The 22,749-nt window shown below is 42.7% G+C and overlaps 1 protein-coding gene across 1 annotated transcript in view; it reads left to right on the top strand.

Moving 5' to 3' along the window:
* The first annotated feature begins 13,668 nt into the window (after positions 1-13,668).
* Sh3rf2 (SH3 domain containing ring finger 2) overlaps positions 13,669-22,749 on the top strand; it is a 117,626-nt gene continuing 108,545 nt past the window's right edge. Inside the window, exon 1 of the mRNA XM_045132135.1 lies at positions 13,669-14,040. Coding sequence (XP_044988070.1) covers positions 13,669-14,040 — 372 coding nt within the window. The remainder of the gene's footprint in view (positions 14,041-22,749) is intronic.

The following is a 22,749-nucleotide window of genomic DNA, read 5'->3' as shown; positions in this document are numbered from 1 at the left end:
TCATCTCATTTAATTCTCACCATAGGCCAAGCTAGATAGGCATCCTCAAATCAGAGCAGGTATGGTAAACAGTCTCCCAAGCTCTCACAGCTCAGTCAGCTGCAGAATAGAATCTGAAGCTGGTTAGTTTTCCTCTAAACTCCTCACAGCCTCCCTGGGGCGAGTTTACACATTCAGCAAATCCATGTGGCCTTCTGGCAAAAAGGCCAGGAAATCTAGGATGAATTCATATGCAGCAGCAAATGAGATCACCCTGCTGCAGGGCTAAAAATCCACCTTGACAGCAATCATGGGACTCTGACAGATCACCAGTCACCCCTTCCTCCCCTCACTAAAACCACCAACTTTTCCCTTTCTCCTCCTGAACAGGGAAGACAAGTTCTTACAAGGTTGGGCTTGTTGATTCCCTTTCTTTTAACTGAGTCTTCACCCACCTTTCCGGGGAAGCAAGCCCTTAGTGGGTAATGATGCCAGCAGGAGAAGAGTTGCCAATTGGAACCTTAGCAGTATTCAGTGAGGATTATCTTAATGTTATGAATGCCTTCAGCCAGCTCCCCACACAGAACACATACACACCCTCGAAACTGGCAGAGCATTTGCCGGCCACTTTCCAAATCGATGGCCGAATTAACTTGTAGACTCTGTGTGACATGCCATGAAATGTCTTAAGCAATGGGAAAAGGTATGAAACAGAGACACATTTTTATATTGACTAGCATTCCCCATCCATCAGTATGTACATTTTATTTTCAAACTATTTTGATATTTATTTTCATTTAAAGACAGTAATATTTATTCCTTGATTCATAGATTGAAAGAGACATAAGGTAGAAACTCCATGTTTACATATTTTGGGCATAAATATGCAAACAACCCCAAATCTAAAGTTAATCTGTCAGTACCAAGCTTAAACCCCATGACTAGGGACTGGGGATGTAGATCAACTAATAGAGTGGCTTCCTAGCATACACCAAGCCCTGAATTGAATTCTCAGCACCACAGAAAACAGGCATGGTGACACATGCTTGTAATCCCAGCACCAAGGACATGGAAGCAGGTCATCCTTGGGTACATACAGAGCCTGAGACCAGTCTAGGCCAAAAAGCCTGTCTGAAAAACCAATAAAAACATGACTTATGATTGGCTCTCACTCAGTTGCCTATAAGATAAAACCCACGGGTTGGCTTCATCAAGTTTTAAACTGTACTTTAGCTGCAATGTGATAGGTAGTAAGAGGCCTAGCATGTGGATAACGGGTAACCATGCTGGAGTGCTTCCTCTGTGTCACTCATTGAAACATTTTATAAGCGCTTTCTCCATGCATGTTCCCAGTCATATTGTGGGTTAAGTGTTATTACTGTCATCCCTTCTTTTTCAGTCACTTGCCCGAAGCCACTTTTTTTGTTTATTGTTTAAGGCAGATCTCAGAAAGGCTAGCCTGGCCATGAACTTACTATGTAACCAAGAATGACCTTCAACTTCTGATCCTCCTGCCTCTACCTCCCACATGCAGGGATGGTAGGAGTATACTACCACACTCACTTTCTGGCACATTCTTATTTAATAATACGGCACAGAGCTTATGTTCCTTGCCCATTATAATAAGTTAGAAACAACATCAAAGGGATCAGCTACAACTGAAACAAAAAGCAAAATGCAAATATTGTCAACCATCATTTGAGCACCTTGCATACAGAAGGCATGATGCCAAGTGCTGCCAACACATTGAGAAATGTGTTGCTATGACAAGCCTGAGAAGTAGATACTACTGATTGTACTTTTCCAACAAGGCTTGGGGCTCCTGAACACACAGGACCGCAGAGCAGCTAGTGGTGGAGCTGAGTATAGAAAGCATGTTTCCAGATTCCAAGGCCCACACTTTCTCCTTAGGAGTTAGCTCAGAGAGAATCCCAAGCCCGCTGACTCATCCTCATCACTCAGCAAATATGTATGGAGAAGCAACTGTGCAAATCATCAGCACGGAGATGGCTCCTGAATCATGGGATGGGGGCTACATGGAAGTAAAGTGATTCATAAAAATAGGCAAGTAAATGAAACACCATGGCAAATAATCAGTATAGAATCAGCACCATTCCAGGGCCTCTCAGAAAGGCCTAATTGATTGGATAAATATTATTTGTAGTCAGTTATAGAAAAAGAATTCTAGATATGTTAAAAAGAAAACACTTGCTTCTCATGTAATTTGTAATTGTCCTAGAAGACCTGTCTCAAGAGACAGCTAGGTCTAATCAAAGCATTTGGAGAACTGTTCACTTTTGCAGTTTTCCTGCCTGTGTGATCAAGAGTACAAGTTTGTGGTTACACAGCAGTCTAGGCACGTCATCCACTGTCATCTCCCAGGCTTCTCTAAGCTTAATAAGAATCAAGGCTGCATCCTGCTCATGGTTTTGGATATAAAACTTTACTGGGTTCATGAGGAAGGAGACAGTATGGAAAGAGAAGGAGGCCGGGTTAAGGGACATGTCTGCTCACAGCATTTTCCTTTCCAGGTACAGAGTCTGTTTCAGATTAAAAAGGCCCAGTGGCTTCAGAGCAATTTCTTTCTTAATTTTATCCATCGTCATGGGCAGGCTATTTGGATTACAGGATTTAACTATCCAAGTTGCAAGTGGTTTAGTAAACCTATGATAATTTATCCTCAGATTTGGGACTTTGTTTTGTTTTGAGGTTTTTGAGACAGTATCATGTCCAGGCTATAATTAAACTCCTTTTGATATTCCTGTCTCCACCTCCCAAACTTTGGGATTATAGAGTGCACTACCATGCCATATATATACAAAATGTATGAATATATATAAATATATTAAAATATATGATGATGGTAATATATGGTCATTATAGAAGTTACAAAAATACATAGGTAAACTGACAAATACAAACCATAAGCTGATTTTGGCATACATCCTTCCTCTAGTCACAATATGATATATCTGTGCATCATTTTTGAAATATGCAGACTCAGCTGGTCATAGTAATGTTTATCTGTTATTCCAGCACTTGGGAGGCTGTGGCAAGAGATCCTCTTGCTGTGAGTCCTAGACCAGCCTGGACTGCAGTGTGAAACTCTGTCTCAATAAGCAAGCAAGCAAACAACACACACACACACACACACACACACACACACCAAGCAAAAATAAATTACTCTATTTTAAGTAACCTGAACTCATAACTCACAAATCTTTTATTTACTTCACTATGAATGTTCCTCATGTCATTAAATATAACCCTCCTTGTGATTCTCAATAGTTGTATATATTCCTATATCACATATTTTAAAAAATATTTATTTATTCATTTACTTATTTGCAAGAAGAGAGAGACACACACAGAGAGAGATAATGGGCAGACCAGGACCATTAGGAACTGCAAAGGAACTCCAGATACATGCAACACCTTGTGCATCTGACTTTACTTGGATAGTGGAGAATTGGACCTGGCTCATTAGGCTTTGCAGGCAAGCACCTTAACCACTGAACCATCTCTCCATCCCTATTGCATATATTTATCCACTCTCCTATTGTTGCACATTAAGGCTGTTTCTAACTTTTCTCTCCCCCTGGATACATATCTGTTACAGTAGCACAACTTTCTGGAAGTGGCATTGTAATGGATTAATGAAAGATATTTATTTGGATTTGGCTATATGTTGATTATTTTTTCCAAGATTTTTCAAAAATGGTATAGAGGAGCCTTGAGCACTTCCCCAGTGACAGCATCTTATATAACTATAACATTATAAAATGAGAAAACTTGAGCTAAGGGATGTCCCAGCTGCTAAAGGTGTTTGCTTGGAAATCTACCTGCCCAAGTTCTATTCCCAGCACACACATAAAAGCCAGATGCAATGTGGTGCAGGTGCCTTGACCCCAAAGCATCTACAGCAAGGGGAAGCAGAGCCAAGAGAATCTAGAAGCCTGTGGATGAGCTAGATTTGCACTCAGGCAACAGCAAGAACAGCAAAGATACTGTCTCAAAAACAGGCAGAAGGAGAAGACAAACACCCTAGAGTTGTCCTCTGACCTCACGCATGCCATAATGTGTTTACCCATGCACACATGCTCACATGCACATGAACACACACACACACACACACACAGAGAGAGAGAGAGAGAGATTTTTTTAAAAGAAAGAAAAATTAGGATACTGACATTGGCACCATACAAGTAATTGAACTACAGACCTGGTTTGGATTTATTGACCAAGTCATTTTCCACTGTTCACAGAATGGTAAGATGCATTGTTATCTACTTTCCTACTTTCATGCTCACAAATTGTCTTTAGAATTGCCTTCTAATATTCTGCAGAGGAGAGAATACTGTGTGCTTAGTAGACTGTTTGCTCCTACTAAAAATCAATAGGAAGTAAACCAAGTAAGAATCTCTCACCAGAGACTGCTAGGAAGACTAAAAACTCATCAAAGTATTGAGAAGTGAGTTATGTGCCCAGCACTAGATTAGATATCTCTATCATACCTGCCAAGGCTCAGGGAGGCTGTAGAAGAGATGAAAGAAAAATGTAAGAGTTGATGTACGGGAGGCATACTTTGGAAATCTGTCCTCCAGACATGAAATGGCTGCTGCATTTGTGACCACACAGCAGCTGTCATTAACCACACAGTACTTGGCCAATCAACATATCATCACAGATGATAAAGAAGGGTAAAAAAAAAAAGACATCAAAATAGGAGAGGGACAAGTTGGAAAGAAGAAGAGGTTACGTGGAAGATATATTGGATGAGGGGAACAAAAGAAAGTAATGACAGGAAATTATGATCAAAATACATTATGTACAAGTATAAAATTTTTCAGTAAAATTTTTTTTAATCTTAAAGAATAAAATAAATTTAAACAAAGAATCCCTCATCAGAGGCAAAAGTGAGTAAACCACTATGAGATACAGAAAACATGTAGATTTTTGTCATCTTTCTTCAGTACCTTTACAATATCCTAGGGCAGTTGCTCAAAGCCAAAGGTTCTGAGTCTCAAGGTGACAAAATCCTCTCTCCTACACTTCATCTCACTATGCCAGAAGAAAAACTCCATTCAGGGGGATTCTTTAATGTCCCTAACACTGGCCAATGCCCCCTCTTTAACACAAATTGCTCTTCTCAAGTTTGGAATCACGTAGCCTACAACAGTTTAGTGAAACCCAATGACATTTTATTGCTCTAATTGAATGCACATTTACTTTCACCCCTTTTTTCTTTTGTTTTTTTCCAGGTAGGGTCTCACTATAGTCCAGGCTGATCTGGAATTCTCTGTGTAATCTCAGGCTGGCCTTGAACTCACAGAGATCCTCCTACTTCTGCCTCCTGGGACTAAAGACGTTCACTACCATGCCTGGCTACTTACACTTTCAAATTACTTCAAATCACACTGTTTCCCCATTTGCAGAAGTATCTTTACATTTCCTTTTAAGATGAATTATTTTAATTACAAAAGTGATTTAACCTTTTATTTTAAAAGTATGTTACTATGGCAAAAGGCCTAAAGATGATATGCAAATGTCTAAGTTAGGGATGTATTGTATGAGCGCATTTCCAGCAACAAAAAGACTGCCCAGTCACACATACTAGAATCTTCTTCCTCAGGTCAGTTTCAGTTTAGAATGAGAAATTTCTGACTCTTGATTCTTTTATGAAATCTGCTTACCAAGAAAAGAAATGTGGAAAGTCAAAGAAGAAAGAGAGAGACAGATACTCCTACATTCATGAAGCATTCACTCTTAACATCAACTGACTCTGGAGCAGAGCTCAGTGAGGTAGATCCTATTAATAACTTCATTGGACAGATGAGGAATCCAAGGAAGGAGGGATAGTCCAGTCAATTATTAATTAACCCTCAGAGCTGTGATTCAAACCAGGCTCATTAGACTCTAAAGCCATAGTCTTGACTGAAAATTCAAACTGTTTCCCTTTAAACTTAAGGAATATAGTCTCTTCCAGGAAATTAATACTAGCTCTTATTCTTTGCCACAAGTTTGGATCACTTTACTCTGGGTCTGGCAAGTGCTTAGTAATACCCCAAAGATCATTGCAGTCATCCCCTGACCAGGAGGAAATCTCATAGTTAACTTCATTCCAAGCCTGCATCTTTTACTAAAATACAAGATGTCCAATAACCATTCAAACACTACCATTCTGCCTTCTTTGACATCTCTACCAGTAGAAAGTTGCTCGCTTTTCTACCAGCACTCCTCATCCTGATTAGATCCAGAAGTTCCCCGAGATCATTAGAAAATTAATCACAGGGACTAATTCAACATTATGGAAACAACATTTCTCTACTTAAATATTTAAAATGTTTATTCAAATTTATACAAGGTACTGAAGGAAGAGGGAAAGGATGCAGTGAGAACCCAGAGAGGGTTCCTGATCCCACAACTACAACGCCAGACTTCCAACCACAGGAACTCCCTAGAGAGATTTAAGGATTGGTTATAGTGGAGATCCTGACGTCATTAAAGATTAAGAGATATGGAAATGGCCTACTACTAAAATTGTAATTCCAACAAATGAGTAAATTTGATTGACGAGTCATCTGTGCATTTTATTTTTAAATATTTTTATTTATTTACTTGAGAGGCAGAGAGAGAGGAGAAAGAGAAAGAATAGGTATGTCAGAGCCTCTAGCCACTGCCAACCAACTCCAGATGCATATGCCATCATGTGCCTCTAGCTTATGTGGGTCCTGGGGAATTGGGCCTAGGTACTTAGGTTTTGTTGGCAAGCACCTTATCCACTAAGCCATTTCTCCAGCACTTATGATGTATTTTTTAAATTGAAAACAGATCTCTTAGTCTGAGAGAAAGGCTGGTTCCTTAAGGTTCATTTATTGAAGAGCAAAAGAAAGGAATAGGAAGCATTCTTGTGTCAGCCCCTAATTACATGATGGTGTTCACCTCACAGGACTTTGTGAAAAGCCTGGTGACAGTTGAGGACCATCTTCCTCAGGAGATGAAAGGAGGATGCATTTCTTCATAAGCTGCCCATCAGTCAAAGAAGACTCACTTCTAGATCATTCTCCTGTGAGCACAGAGCAGATTCCCAAGGTAGTCCACAGGGTACCATCGTAGGAGCTCTGGGTGTGGGGGTGAGAGATGCAGGCAGAACATTGAGAAGAGACTCTTTCATGATGTTGAATTAACCACTGTAATTGATGTTCTCATGATCCAGGGAACTTTTGGAGCTATTCAGAGAGAAGAAGGATGGTAGAAAAGTGGGCACTTTTCCAATAGTGGTCATGGTATACACCTGAATATGGTAAGAGGTGTCACTGAAAGCATTCACAGTGACACCAAAGATATGTTTGATAAAATAGCAGTTTCATGTCTAATAGCCAAAATACAATTTTTAATTACACTTTATTTTTTTAAAGGTTATCCTCTTGATTTTGATTTTTTTTTCTTGCTTTTTTTTCTAAGACAAGTAAGAAGCCCAGATTGGCCTTGAACTTTCAATCCTCCTATTTCAGCCTCTCAAGTACTGGGGTTACAAGCATGTACCACTATCCTCAGCTCCCAGACACAAAATTTTAAGAAGATAATCATTCCTTCTTCCATCCACAGATTTGTTCATACACATTTACTATGATAATCAGTCACACGCCAACCACTGAGATGGACATGGGGACAGGACAATGACAAGGCACCGGAGTCTTTGTTTCCTGAAGCTCTGAGAGAGCTAGAAATCAATGGGTAATTTTAAGAAAAGTACTGAATTACAATCGCGCTGTCTCTTTTGAAGGAGAAAGGTAGAATGACAAACTTTGTACTCATGAGAATCAGGAAGGCTTCTACGCAGGAGGCCTTAAAGATCAAATTTGCAGAGAAGGTAAAAAAGGCAAAGAAGGAAGAAAGATGGGAAAGGGAAGAGAGTTTCCAGAATGTGTAGGGCTACAAGGGATAGCATTCACAAATGCCCTGTAGCATAAAAATTTAAACTGACCTAAGAGCAAAGAGGCATAGAGAGAAAGAGAGGTGAGGGGTGGGGATCCATGAGGGTAAGATGCGAATGCAACTCGAGGCAGGAGAGTGAGATCAGACACTATCTTACAGGCCAGGAACAGGCTCCAGACTTCATTCTAAGACCAGCAATAACTAACTAAAGATTTTGAATAGCAGAAAAAAAATGGCCAGATTTGCCCTTTATAACATAAAGTGAGGTTTAAATGCAAGCTACAGAAAGTCATAAATATTACACGGGAATTAAACAAATGCTCAGCCTGTGATGAACATGTGAGTGTGGAAACACCACTGTGTCAGTGGGGTGAGTGAGGTGCAGGGACCTGGAGTCTGGGAGGATGCAGAAACGTCCTTGCGTTTCTAAGGACTGGCTCTTTGTCTGACTTGATGCTAAAGTAGCACTTGTGAAAACTGCAATGAAATCCCCACCTAAAACCCTCCCTCAACTTCTAACACTTCAAAAGAAAGCCTCCCATGTGGGTGGCTCTGTGGACCACCTACAGGCCTGGTTTAAAAGGTACTGAAAGATATGATTCAATATCTCTGTCCTGCTCCAGTACCCAAAGTTTTGGCATCACAATTCTGTTGGACTGGGTTTGCAGTTGCCCAATGTGCTAGGAAAGAGTAGCCCACCAGTCCATCCTGCCTTCTTTGGACTGAGTGGGTATGATGGAGTTCCAGGGATGGGATGCTTCAAAGCTTTCTTTCTTTCTTTCTTTCTTTTTTTGTTTGTTTTTTGAGGTAGGGTCTCACTGTAGCCCAGGCTGACCTGGAATTCACTAAGGAGGCTCAGGGTGGCCTCGAACTCATAGTGATCCTCCTACCTCTGCGTCCTGAGTGCTGGTATTAAAGGTGTGTGCCACCATACCTGGCAGTTCAAAGCTTTTTGAGACCTGACTGTGCAGGAACAAAGAGGGGTCATGAGACTAAGTAGATTGCAAAGACTGAGTCAGAGGACTCTGATTTCCTTTGTGTGCATGCGTGTGTGCATGTGTGCATTTGATTCACTAGTGTGGTGTGTGCATGATGCAACACCCCATGTACTTGGCTGCTTCAGCCAAAGGAAGGCTTTTGGTGTCCCCTCCATCACTCGCCACCTGTTTTTCCTTGCTATGAGTCTCTTACTGAATCCAGAGCTTTCTGTTTGTGAGTCCTAGTGATTCTTCAGTCTTAGCTTCTCAGAAAACTGGGTTATAGACATACATTGCCACGTCTGATTATTTATGTGGATCTTGATATTCAAAATCAGGTGGTCTCAGGCTCCCTCTGACACTCATGCTTATACACAACATGAACTTAACCACTCAGTCATCTCTCCAGTCCCCCAATTTCCTTTTGTTATTTCATATTTTCTCTTGTGTTGCTGTGTGAGTTTGCACTGTAAATATATGTGGGCATAGTCATGGCATGTGCATGACTTCAAACATGAGAAGCATGTTATATTTGACATGGAATTACTCTAGACCAGGTTGAGATCATAAGCTTTATAACCTTGGGAAAGTTACAACACCTATCTTCTGGGGTGGTTGGGAAGATTCAAATAGACAACTTTTTATTGGTCCCTGGTGAGGAGAGAGCACAGGGCCTCCAACTGCAACAAACAGCCTTACAGGTGAAGAATCAGAGGTGGAAATTAATTGAAGGAGGCAGGAAAGCTGAATGGGATGGAATGTTGGAGATTTTGTTAAAATTAAGACTCAGCACTCAGAAGAATTATCTTCACCTGCTCCTTCCTGACCTTCTCCCTCATTTGGAGCTTTATGAATGTTTTCCTTTAAAACTGGCATGGAAGAACTTTGAGCAAACATACAAACACCACAGTATGTCTAGGCATCTTGATACCATCTTAAGATTTTCCCTGGAGCTGTGTCAAGTGCTGCTCTCTATGTAAAAAGAATTATCAGGCTGCACATATAGCTCAGTAATATAGTGCTTGCTAGCATGTATGAGGCCATAGATTCGAGCCCTTGTACCACAAACAAAATTATTATCCTAGCCGGGCGTGGTGGCGCACGCCTTTAATCCCAGCACTCGGGAGGCAGAGGTAGGAGGATTGCCGTGGGTTCGGGGCCACTCTGAGACTCCATAGTGAATTCCAGGTCAGCCTGGGCTAGAGTGAGACCCTACCTCGAAAAACAAAAAAAAAAAAAATTATTATCCTTATGTTGAAAGAGATTATAAGAAGAGGTAAAACAGATAGTTTGATGATGATGATGATAGATAGATAGATAGATAGATAGATAGATAGATAGATAGATAGATATAAATATATGATAGATAGGGGTGGATGGATGGACAGACGATGATAAATGGAAAGATATATGAAAAAGATAATATATTGTTTTGAGACAGGATATAGCTTATAAGGCCCAAGATGACCTCAACCTCATGTCCTTCTGTCTCTGCTTCCTGAATACTGGGATTACGCATGTATACTATCATGCCCAGCCAGAAAGTGCATTTTGTAATGAACATCCAATTTCTAGTCCCAGTTTTGTGTCTAACTCACCAGGTGTGCTAGTTGGAATCAGATGTCTGCCATAAACTCGTGTGTTTTGAATGCTTGGTCCCCAGCTGGTGGCAATTTGGGAAGTGGAGCCTTACTGAAGAAGGCATGTTACTGTGGTGGGATTTGGGGTGTTATAGCTACCTCCTCCTTGCCAGAGCTCAGCTCATTCTCTGACTATTTTCCACCTGCTGTGACAAGATTGTGATGTCCAGCCTCTGCTCATACCATGCTTTCCCCTTCCATCATGAAGTTTCCCCTCAAGATAAGCTAAAATAAACCCTTTCCTTCAATCAGCTGCTTTTAGCTAGGGGTTTTGTCCTAGCAATGTGAAGGCAACTACAACAATACCAGACAACTCCAGAGAATCTCCTGATGTCTCTGGGCACAGCTGTTTCATATGCAGGAGCTGCTGGTTGGTCAATTTGAGTCACTCTCTCTTGACTTCTTGCCATCCTAGTTGAGTATGTGCTCCCTTGAGCCCCCCCGCCCCACTTCTCTTAAAGCTACATACATCCTACACCTGCTCTCTGCTAGCTCCTTGGACAAGTTAGTTTTTCTTGCCCTGTCTCTGTTTCCTCATGTGGTGAGGGTAAAAAAGCGTTCAGTGGGCCCTCAGGTTGTTAAGAGGGTGAAGCAGGCTAATACAGGTAAGGTACTCAGAACAGCGCCTGACATATGCAAGAGCCACCCTGACATTACTATCATGTACTTAATTGAATTGCTTTGAAACTTGACATGAGACATGTTATTGATAAATCAAAAATGGAAATAACAGCATCATTTGAAGATAGGAAATAACTCCACGAGGTAACAGGTAGAGAGAGCAGAAACCACTGCTCTTGCTTATTTAATAAGACCCTCTGGCCAGGTGTGGTGGAGCATGACTTTAATCCCAGCACTTAGGAGGCAGAGGTAGGAGGGTTGCCATGAGTTTGAGGCCACTCTGAGACTATGTAGTGAATTCCAGGTCAACCTAAGCTAGAGTGAGACCCTACCTCAAAAATCAAAAACAAAGTATATAAAAAAAAATAGGGCTGGAGGGATGGCTTAGTGGTTAAGGCATTTGCCTGTGAAGCCAAAGGACCCAGGTTCAATTCCCCAGGACCCATGTTAGCCAGATGCACAAGGGGGAGCATGCATCTGGAGTTCATTTGCAGTGGCTAGAGACCCTGGTGCACCCATTCTCATTCTCCCCCCCCCTTTCTCTGTCAAATAAATAAAAATAAAAAGACTCTGTACTTTCATTTCCAAGTGTATGCATGTACACAGCACCTTTCTGTTTTGTTTTGTTTTTTAGGTAGGGTCACATTCTAGCTGACCTGGAATTCACTATGTAGTCTCAGGCTGGCCTTGTACTCACAGGAATCCTGCTTCTGCCTCCCAAGTGCTGGAATTAAATATGTGTGCCACCATGCCCAGCCCTTTATTATTACTTAAAGAAATAGAGCTAAAAGATCACTTGAACCCTTCGCATCTCTAAATTTAGGGAGTGACTATGGCTTTTAGGGAGCAGCATGTTCTGGGAGGCTGGCTTATCTTTGATATCCCAGCTGCCACTAATGTTTGACCTTTTCAGGAAATCCTTATAAGGGTTTAAAATAAACACATCATCTTGGCATGCTTGTAACTGAGCTGGTTCCAGCCCTGGGATAGAAGAGAAAATGGAGAGAGCTGAAAGAGAGCTCTGGAAGTGCTTGGGCTTGGGAGCTAGGACAGCAGGTGAAGCCAGCCTGTGGTAGGCAGAGGCCGGCAGTGACGGTGTTAACAGGGCTGGTAAGAGGATCCCTTGAAGTGAGGAGCACGCTGAGTTGTGAAAGCTTTTAAAGCTGTGGCAGTCCAGCCCTGCACTTGGGGGAAGGAGGCCAGTCGGAGGGAGTACACTCTTGCTGAGCCCCAGGACAGAGGGTGCGCTGACCTCAGCAGCCATTACAGGCCCAAGGTTAGTGGCCCCCGGGCATTGACAACTTTGGAGAAGAGTCTCAGGAACAGGAGGTGCAGTCTCTCGTCCTGGCATGTCATGTCTGCTGTACTTGCTACGGGACACCAGACCTCCAGCCAACCCCCCTGGGAGGTGGTAGGCATTCACCCAAGGTTGGCATTTGTGAAGAACAGCTGACTTCTGCCCAGGAGACATTTCTAAACTGGAGGCTTGGTCTCAGGCATTCCAAAGGAAACTGTATCTGAAACCAGGATTGTTTTCTGACCACAAACACAAGCACACGCATGTACGTGCACACACACACACACACACACACACACACACACACACTTTCATGCTGCTTTGTATTGGCTTTTACCGGTTGTGACCGTAAGCCAGGATTCCTGCCTGTTTCAGTTCAAACTCAGAACAATTGTCAAAGTCACTAAACAGGCTGCACAACTTTATCAAGTTTACCAACTTTACCAAATGGTATGGGAGGAAGATTGTCTCTGAGGCCAAGCTAATCAAAGAGGGGCGGGGGAGAGAGGAGGGAAGACAGGGATAGACAGGAAGAAGAGAAAGGACAGAAAGAAGAGGGGAATGAGAGAGGTACCTTGGCTTTTAGTTAAGGCAAAACAATGTTCTGGTGTAGGACTTTTCCTTGCATATTACTACAACAACAAAAGTAGAAAAATATGTGGTGAAAGAAAAAATTCTGCGTGTGAGTCTATAAACTTATCTCTAATTTTATCTGCCTGTGGTGCAGATGTGGTACAAACTTCAATCTAGGGGAAGAAGGAGGAGCAAGTAGAAAGCCATCCCAGAAACTACAGCGTGCAAAGGCTTCAGAGGGTGTCCCCCTCCAGTCCTTGGCAGCGGAAAGGAGTGGGGTCCCCACCTTGGCAGGCCGGCGTTCTCTCCCTGCTCTGCCTCACCCAGAGGCTGTGCGGCATGTTCCATCGGATCCTTGCTGCAGTCTTATACCTGCTACCACTGAATCAGAATGAGTCATTTGGAGCTCGGTTCCGGAACAAAGTACTTGCAAACTGCCTTGTGAGACACTGCCCCCATGTAGGTGGGACACACCTCCCAGAGCAGTCACGGTTTTTTTTTTTCTTTTCCCCTCCCTTCCTTTCTCCTTCAAACAGACAGGAATTCGGACGCTCCCAAGAGACCAGCTCTGGTCCTCTCTGCTCAGCTGCCCTAACTATGTGGATACTGCTTCTCCAGCCCTGGACTGAGGCTGTAAAATAAAATGGATGATTTGACGTTACTTGATCTTCTGGAGTGCCCCATCTGCTTTGAAAAGCTCGATGTCACAGCCAAAGTCCTCCCCTGCCAGCACACCTTCTGCAAACCATGTCTACAGAGGATTTTCAAGGCCCACAAGGAGTTGAGGTGTCCTGAATGCAGGACTCTGGTGTTCTGCAGCATCGAGGCGCTGCCCGCCAACCTGCTGCTGGTGCGGCTGCTAGATGGTGTGCGCTCGGGGCAGAGCTCCGGGAGTTCCTTGCACAGGCCCAGAGTACTGACTGCGCAGGACAGCAGGAAAAGCAGGACCAGCCCCAGAAGCCTGCAGGCCAGCCCTTTCCGGCTGGTGCCCGGTATCAGAATCCACATGGATGGGGTAAGAGAGATGTTCCTTGTTCATGTCATGTGCACGTGGAGGTTGGATGTGTGGATACTGCGCGCTCGGGAACACTCTTCCTTTAGCGACACTTGGAGCGGAGGGCCTCTGAGAAGACCCCAGAGATCAATTGACAGCAGCGATCACTTTACTGAGATATACTGGAACCCTAAACCTATCTAATCCTTCTGAGGATTCTCCTCGGAACTTCTATAGCTTCCTGGGTTCTCCATACTTCTTGTCCAGAGGAACAAGGAAAGCCTTTTTAGATGATTGTTTTGGGCTTTTACTTCTACTGTGTGGGGCCAAACCACTACAGGAGAAATGCCCAGGGGGCGGTGAGATAAAGCAAAAACAAAGTCAACTGCTTGTTGCTTGTGAGATCTCTGAGAAGTTTCTATGTGTCAGGTGTTCCTTGAATTTTACACAAGCCCCTCTTCCCATCTAAGTCATAAATTGCTGTTATGACGATGTTCATTCTCAATCCTTTCACAGCTATCAAGATACTTGACACTGGGAGCATGCAGGAGGGAAGTGTCTTTGTGGGCGGACTGAGAGAGAGCAAAGGCTGGGCCTTATAATAAAACATGGGTATAGGAACCCTGCAGAGGTGTCTTTACAAAAAGAATAAAACACCTGAAAAAATACATGTCAGGAACCTGTGCCAAAGTGATGGCAATAGACATGGAGAATACTCAAAACGTATCAAAACTGAACTCCGGAAGTTGCTGAGACCTTAACACTAAAGTAACTTTTCACACACCCACCACAGCTCAGGGAACATTACAGAAGGACCAGAAAGATTGTAAGAGCCACTGGTGGGAAGGAGTATATCAGAGGTCTTGCCCACCCCCACTGCTACCCTCACAACTCAGAACTCATAACCCAGGGTGGCTACTGGTAACCACACTGAGGAAGGCCCTCAGTGGATGAGGGCAGAGAGGAGGGGAATGCTACCACAACATGATTTGCTGATACAAAGTTTCTACTTAATAACAATAATAATAATACAATTTAGAGAAATGTAATAAAACAACAACAGAACTAGACATAGTCAAACTACACAGATGGCCCATCAAAGCCTGTGATGTCTGGATATTTGAGTCCAGCAGGCACATCCTGAGGACTTCATCTGCCTTGACGTGAGCCTTTCATAGGATGCCACATAAGGGTACATCTCAGGAGAGGACTGGTCTCGCCGAGTCCAACAGGATTATTTGCATTGTCACTGCTGGAGTCCTCACGTGGACATAGAAAGCTGTGGCTTGGATTGTTGGCATACTTGGGAAATTAAAGCTGCAGTCTTTGAAGGCTTGCCTATGGCCAGCTTGAATAGTGGCAGCAAGGTCCCAAGTCTGTGCTCCAAAGAGAAGCAGTGGATGGGAGAGTTTGACCTGGAACTCCCTCCCCACATAGAGGTGCTTGGGATGCATTGAGTTTCTTTCTATCATGAGGCCAGCCCTTCTCAAGCTCACTGCACCTTTAAGCTACCCATGTAGTAGAATTGTGTTATAATTGTGTTATTCAAAATCAAGAGCAGGAAGAAGCTAGATGTTGCAATGATTTCTTCAGTGCAGATTATTTCTTAATTGCTGTCATGTTTGCGTGTGTGAACCACTTTCCAGAAGAAGGCTGGGCTCTCACTCCTCTGTAAGGCTCTCAAGTCATCAATCCGAATCCACAGGCCTACAGAGGTGGAATGTGGTGTGGGAGCAAAAATGTTTCTCAAACGTGCCTTATTTATGGAGAAAAAGTCTCTATCTCTGAGGGGACAAATCTTCCATGAATTCCTTAGACCAAGCAGCCTCTCTTCTTTCCCCTTTCTACAAATGTCTGACATGCCCTTCAGGAGCGTGGCAATTCACTAACTTCTTGCCAGCTTGGGAGGAGGCAAGTCCCCTACCAGCTTCATATACAATTAACTGGGCTGACTTCCTTTCTCCACATGGATGTTATTAAGAATTGTGTGACCAGGTTACCAGGTTTTTCAGCTACAGAAGACTCACAAGGATTTCCTCCATGGAGGGTTAAGAGCTGGTCATACATAAAAGAAAGGCATTATGGTAGTGAATACCCCTAGGATGCTTCTGTGGGTCACTGGAACATCACACGAAGGAGCCACTGATGTGTACATGCCGGGCCTGCCGTGGGGCTGAGACTCTGACCTGAGCTTCTGAGGGCTTGTACTTCCAAACTGGACTTGGATTAGTAAGAGTGAGGTTGGCAGCCCTTCCTCACCACTAGTCCTGCTTCCTTCATTTCTTGAGCTGTTCTCTCTAGAAGTGTTCACCTCATCCCTTTTGCTCCCTCAATGGCAATGTGAGCATGCCCATTCCTGGCTATAAATAGGGTATCATTCTATACTCTATCTCTCCTTTCAAAATATAACTATATCTTCTGTAAGTGTGCAAACAGCCATGTCTCCATGTGAAGGCATGGATACCACAGCCTGAGAGTCAGAGGGGTGGACTTGCGAGTTCAATGCATTCCTCCTGAGTTCCTTGCCCTCTTTGCCTCAGTTTATCTAACCTAGCCAACAGCTAGAAATATTTACTGTCTCCCTTCCTCTAGGACAGTGTGGTAAGTATTTTTGCAGCATGCTGCATCACCTTAGAAAACATCCACTGGGTAAATGCAAAGCACCATCATTATCAGTAATTACACTTGCTATATGACTTTGGACAAGCCACTTAGTTAAGCTGGGTCTCAATTTGAAATTCTGTAAAATGGGAAAATGTATTGTAAAAACAGAGGGCCACTGTGAAGCTTAACTAATTAGTGTTTGCAAAGCACTTTGAGAACCTTAGATGAAAGACACTAGACGATCACGATCACAGTAAATATTACTATCAACTGTTTATTGTGCCCTACCATGCATGAGACATGCTACAAAACACTAGGAGTTATAGTCTTTGCAGGAAAGTGTGACCAGGATTATTATTAAGCGTGAATCCATAATAAGCCCAGGTCAGGGTAATACTAAGTGTAAAGTACTCTCTGCTCGGGCATGAATAATAATAGCCTGCTGTCACAGGGTACCATTTTGTAAAACACCCCTTTCAGAGGCCTCCTTGATAACTTGGCACTCTGAAGGAGTTCATTTAACTTCCTACCCATGAGCTTTTTAAGCCCAAAGTCTGTTCTTCTCACCGAGGCTCATCACCAAAACAAGCTCATCAAGATCTCTTTGTTGTGCCAGCCAGGTATGTTAGGGTGGAGTCAATAGTCACACCTCACAGTGTCAGCCCGAGAGAGAGAAATTAGCCCATTGTGCCTACACATCGAAATCCCTCCCAAGCTGATTGTGTAAAAAGAAAACTTGAGAAATGGCTGTGGGTCTGTACACCGTGCAATTACTTCAGCCCAACAAGTAAGATCCATAGCCGCCGCAGCAGTAAAGCCCTGGTGCCCAGCTCTGGCTAGTGCAGTCAGGCCAGTGGAAATATGAAGGCCTGCCAGAGGGTTGTGATTGCTGGAGAGATAGCTCTGTTGTACTTGAATAATATTCTGAATGAGGGCAAACAGCAAAGGCTTTGAGAAATATCCAAACTCAAAACCTAATTCTATCCCTCCGTGGTATGTGCTTGGAGTGAGTCACTTAAACCCCAGGGCCTTTGGTTCTCCATCCACAAATGGAAGATAGTAGTAGCACCTACCTCAGAGGATTGTGAGAAATAAGTGACATGATTCATGACAATTACCTCTTACTGCATTCCATGGTTCATATTAAGTGCTCAATAAGTATTTGTTATGATTATTACTGGAGTGAAGCAACACTGTGAACTGAATCTCTTCTTTCACCCTCTTGTGAGTAAAGTGCCACCCACGATGGTTTTTGGTACCCTGGTTTTCTGTCTTATTTTGTTAGTTGAAAATGATCTGTATGACTCTTCCTGGCCTGGACAGTCTTCCCAGTTCACTTCCAGGATGTTCAGGGAGCTGTGAGTTCATTGTAAGAGAACGTTTACTAACTTCCCTAAGCGATCAGTAGAAAGAAAACACATCATGCACAGGAATGTGCTATGATCTAGTCCACATCCCCAGCATCACTGAGTGCATTTACTTTTCCATCTTTCCTTTCCCGCTGCCTCTCTCTGTCTTGTTCACCAGCACAAACGTCGCCACCCTGGGTCTCTCAGGGCTGGACTTTCTCCCTACATTGTTGAATATCGTGCCAACCACACACATTCCAGCTTTGCCCTGTGTCAGTTAGAACACACCTGCCACCACCAGCACAGAGAGCAGGTGGCTTTGTCTGAGAAACTTTTTCAGCTGGTGGTGCCAGCAACCAAGGAGAGAAAATGAGGTCAGAAAGCACTTGAGGGAATCGAGGCTGAGTAGAAACCAGAAGGTGGCTCAGCCACTTTGCTGGGTCTCAGATGTGTTCTAAGCTATGGTACAGATGGTAGGTTTTTGCTAAATATGCAAAGGGATTAAAATTATCCCAGGCCCATGCAAACAGCAGGCAGGTGCCACCTGGGACAGCAAGGACCATATGTGGCAGGTGGACAGATTCAGGTAGGCAGAGGCTGAGGTTAAGATGCCGTGGGAGGCCCAGAGGGCTCTCCAGCTTTGCTTACATTTACAAATGTTTAAAAAACATAAGGCCCCAAATTGTCACTGCTGCCACCTGCTCTCAAAGCATCACACTCCTAGTTGCAATCCCCGCCCCTTCAACACTAACTATGTTTAAGGATTCACGGTCAAATGAAGCTGGGTTTGTGCTGGGACTTGATCACTTGTTAGTTGTAAGGTCTTAGGCAAGTCACTTCTCTAATCCTCTATTTCCATACTTTAAAATAGATATAACAATGGTGTAGGGCTGGAGGGATGGCTTAGCGGTTGAGGTACTTGCCTGCAAAGTCTAAGGACCCAGGTTTGATTCCCCATGACACACATAAGCCAGGTGCACATGGTGGCACATGTGTCTGGAGTTCATTTGCAGCGGCTAGAGGCCCTAATGCACCCATTCTCTCTCTCTCTCTGCCTCTTCTTCTCTCTCTCTCTCACTCTCTCTCTCAAATATATAAATAAAAGTAAAATATTTAGGGGCTGGAGAGATGGCTTAGTGGTCAAGGCACTTGCCTGCAAAGCTTAAGGACTCATGTTTGACTCTCCAGGTCCCACATAAGCCAGATTCACAGTGACATAAGCACACAAGGTCGCACATGTGCACAAGGGGGTGCACATGTCTGGAGTGCAATTGCAGTGGCTGGAGTGCCAATCCTCTGTCATGTTCTCTTTCTTTCTTTTACTCTTGCTCTCTTGCATAAAAAGAGGCATGAGCTTGCCTCAAATAAAATAAAATATTTAGAAAAAATGGTGTACATACCATAAGAATATTGTGCAGCTGAAATGATATACTCCATATTAAGAACATACCACAAGTGGCTGGCAGCCAGTGGTACTGTGACATGTTGGCAACAGGAAGAGCAAAACAGTGATGACCAGAGAGTTTATGGGCACTGGACCATTCATTTGCACATATATCCATTCAGAGTCTCCATTAAAAAAAAAATAATAAGCTAAGGTCATTAGGAGGGGAGTTCTTAAGAAGACCAAGTATAGTAATAGAAAATATATCAGAGGTTGACAGGGCCTATGGGCTGGGGAAGATGTCACTGGACAGAGGCAGCATGGGGGAATTTATGGAGTCATAGAATAGTTTGTGTTCTGGTGGTGGTGGTAATGAAATGCCTATGCCTAAAAGTCATAGAAATAAACAAGAGAAAAGAGTCAATTAAACTTGGTAAGTTTAAAAAATATTGAGGGAAAAGGTTCCCTCAATATTGCACATTTCTTTCACACAGAAATTCCTATGGGCTCAGACTGAGGACTCAAATAATATATATATATATCTGCCTCTTCCTCTATCTCTCTCAAATAAAAAATCAGTAAATAAAATATTTTTAAAAGATGGTAACTGCTATAAGACATTGTCTGCACAATTATGGCTGGTAGGGGATAAAGCAAGCATTGCCATGTTAGAGGCTCACTGTAAGACAGATCCAGTTTTAGAAACATTGAGTGATAAAGTGAGTGTCTTACTAAGGAGTACAAATTGCCTTGTTTTATTTATATAAAATTTGAGAAAATACTTCTGAACTACAGTAACTTGGAAGATAATGATAAAGATAATTTCTAGGATAGTATACATATTTCAGTCTGTATACACTTACATGGATGCATTTGTATTTGTAAGTTATGACTCAATAAAGCAGATTAAGATAAAGAAGTCTTGGACTTAAAAACTTACAGTATAGGAGAATGTCAGGTAGTGAGATCAATCAGTTTGAGGAAATAAAGCTTAATCAATAATAAGACACTTCCAGGCAGGAGAGGTTGCTCAGTGGTGAAAGGCACTTGCTTACAAAGCCTGATAGCCCTTCAATTTCCTGGTACCCACATAAAACCAAGATGCATCTAGGGCTTGTTTGCAGTAGCAAGAGGCCCTGTTGTGCCCATTCTCGCTCCTTCTCCCCTCTTTCTCTCTCTGTTTGCAAATAACTAAATAAAAGTTTTTTTAAATATCTTTTTGTTTGAGAGAGATAAGAAGACAGAGAGAGAAAGAGAAAGAGGAATAGGCACACCAGGACCTCCAGCCACTGCAAATAAACTCTAGACACATGCACCACTTGCGCATCTGGCTTTACATGGGTACTGGGGAATCAAATCCCAGTCCTTAAGGCTTTGCAAGCAAACACCTTAATCACTGAGGCATCTCTCCAGCCCAATAAAACTATTTTTTTAAAAAGATGCCTTCTACAAATTTGATGTTTGAAATATCAAGGAAGGAATGCAGTCAAGAGATGAAAAGTTAGGATCTCTCCTGCCCATGATAATACCAGAAAAACCAGGATAGCACAAAGGTGTGTTCAATTAGTATAGGAGAGACAGATAGAGAAGAGGAAGAGAGACTAGATACCTGTCTTCTTATCAGAGTGACTAGATACCACTGGGAAGATGTGTGTCAGGTACTCCTGTAATAAAGTCTCTCTGACAGCCATGCCAAACTGGCTATATATTAGCATGTGGCCTATCACTACATCTATGGCAACTTGATTGATTCAATAGAGTCAAAGGAGAGAGTTATGCTCCAAGTGGGTAGCTGATCACACTGGAAAACTGAGGAGCAGTCTCCATATCACAGGAAGACAGAAACCATTCTTCTCCAGTGAAATGGTCAGGTTACTGGAGCCTATGAATGCCAGTCAGCACACCCCAAGCAAGTGGTAGGACAGGGCAAGGCCAAACAAGGCCCCTCAAGAGCAGCTTCCTTCAGTGCGAGTTTCACTGCTCTAGATTCCCAGTGCAGAAGCCAGAGCCCTCACAACCTACTCCTCCTCGGTTCTGGCCACACATTGGTCTATATCTTGAAGGTTCACACAGAAATTCCTATGGGCTCAGACTGAGGACTCAAATAATAGGTGAGTTCATCCCAGATCTGTCAGTTCTCCAGTCTTTCTTCCAGATACCAAGAGAATAGAAAAGAAGAGATCTTCTTTTCCTATATTGTGTCCCCAACAGTGCCTAGCCCAGTGTTAGCTCAAGATGTTGGTTGTGGTAGAGAAAATGAAGGAATGCACTCATTTCTGTGGTAGAACTGGTAGAACCAGGGAATGGCCCCCTCATGATGCAAAACTGAACCCTTCAGAAATTGAGCCATTACATAACTATGTGGGGAATGAACAGCATACCATATTAGGTGTAAAACCCATGATGACTGGAACACTCTTGACATGAATCACCTCCTTAAATACCTTTTTGAATAGCAAACATCACGGTGGGCCTGGCTCAAAATGATTAAAGTCATGAATTGCTAACCTGAAGAAGAGAGTTAACTGTCAGTCTGTATATATGGCTCACTTCTTGTGCCATGCACCACAAATTCCATGCACTCCTTTGTTTTTGGTAGAAACGTGTTGTCATGAGTTAATTGTCAGTCACAGGGCAATCATTGGCAGAAATGAAGAGGCTCTGAGTGATGAATTGAGCTGACCTATCTTCTGCTATGATGGAGCAACTGTATTTTTGGAAGGAACTAGTTCTGGTGCCTCTCATGCTGCCAAAACCCTAACTTTATCACTTTTTTTCAATAACCACATTTTTACTCTGCCCAGTATAAAATCTGCCATGTTGCATTAGTGTTAAGTACACTCATCTTCTGTAATGAGGAGAGTGTACCTAATGGAGTTGCTCCATCTCCAGAACGTTTTCTTCTTCTCAAACTGAAATTCTACCGTGCCAGCTATAGCTATACCTCCCGTCCTCCCCTTCCTCTTATCCAGCACTGGATTTGTCTTTATGTGTGTGCTAATTCTTTCTGAATAAGAGAAATCATTTTTGTGTGGTTTTAAAATATGCATTTCAGTTTTTAGTGATTCAGCCTACACTTTTAGTGAGATAAGTAAACAAGATAACATGACTCAGAAGAAAGGCTATGCATTGATGTATGTAGGCTGTATGCTTCTAGATAAGTTACTTAGACACTCTGAGCATTGTTGCCATGAAACAAAAATAGCAAGGCTCATCTCATAGGATTATTTGGAAGATTTAAAGAAATAGTATTTCTAAAGCACTTTGTATAGGACCTGGCAAAAATATGATCCTGGTAAAGTTAATTCTATGCATGTACTTATCCAGATAGCTGTATATATCTTTTAAAGTACTTCCCCAATTACTAATTAGACCACTATTTCCCTAGGCTGT

Source organism: Jaculus jaculus, chromosome 13, assembly GCF_020740685.1.
Source record: "Jaculus jaculus isolate mJacJac1 chromosome 13, mJacJac1.mat.Y.cur, whole genome shotgun sequence".
NCBI lineage: Eukaryota > Metazoa > Chordata > Mammalia > Rodentia > Dipodidae > Jaculus > Jaculus jaculus.
This window is presented reverse-complemented; position numbering and strand designations above follow the sequence as displayed.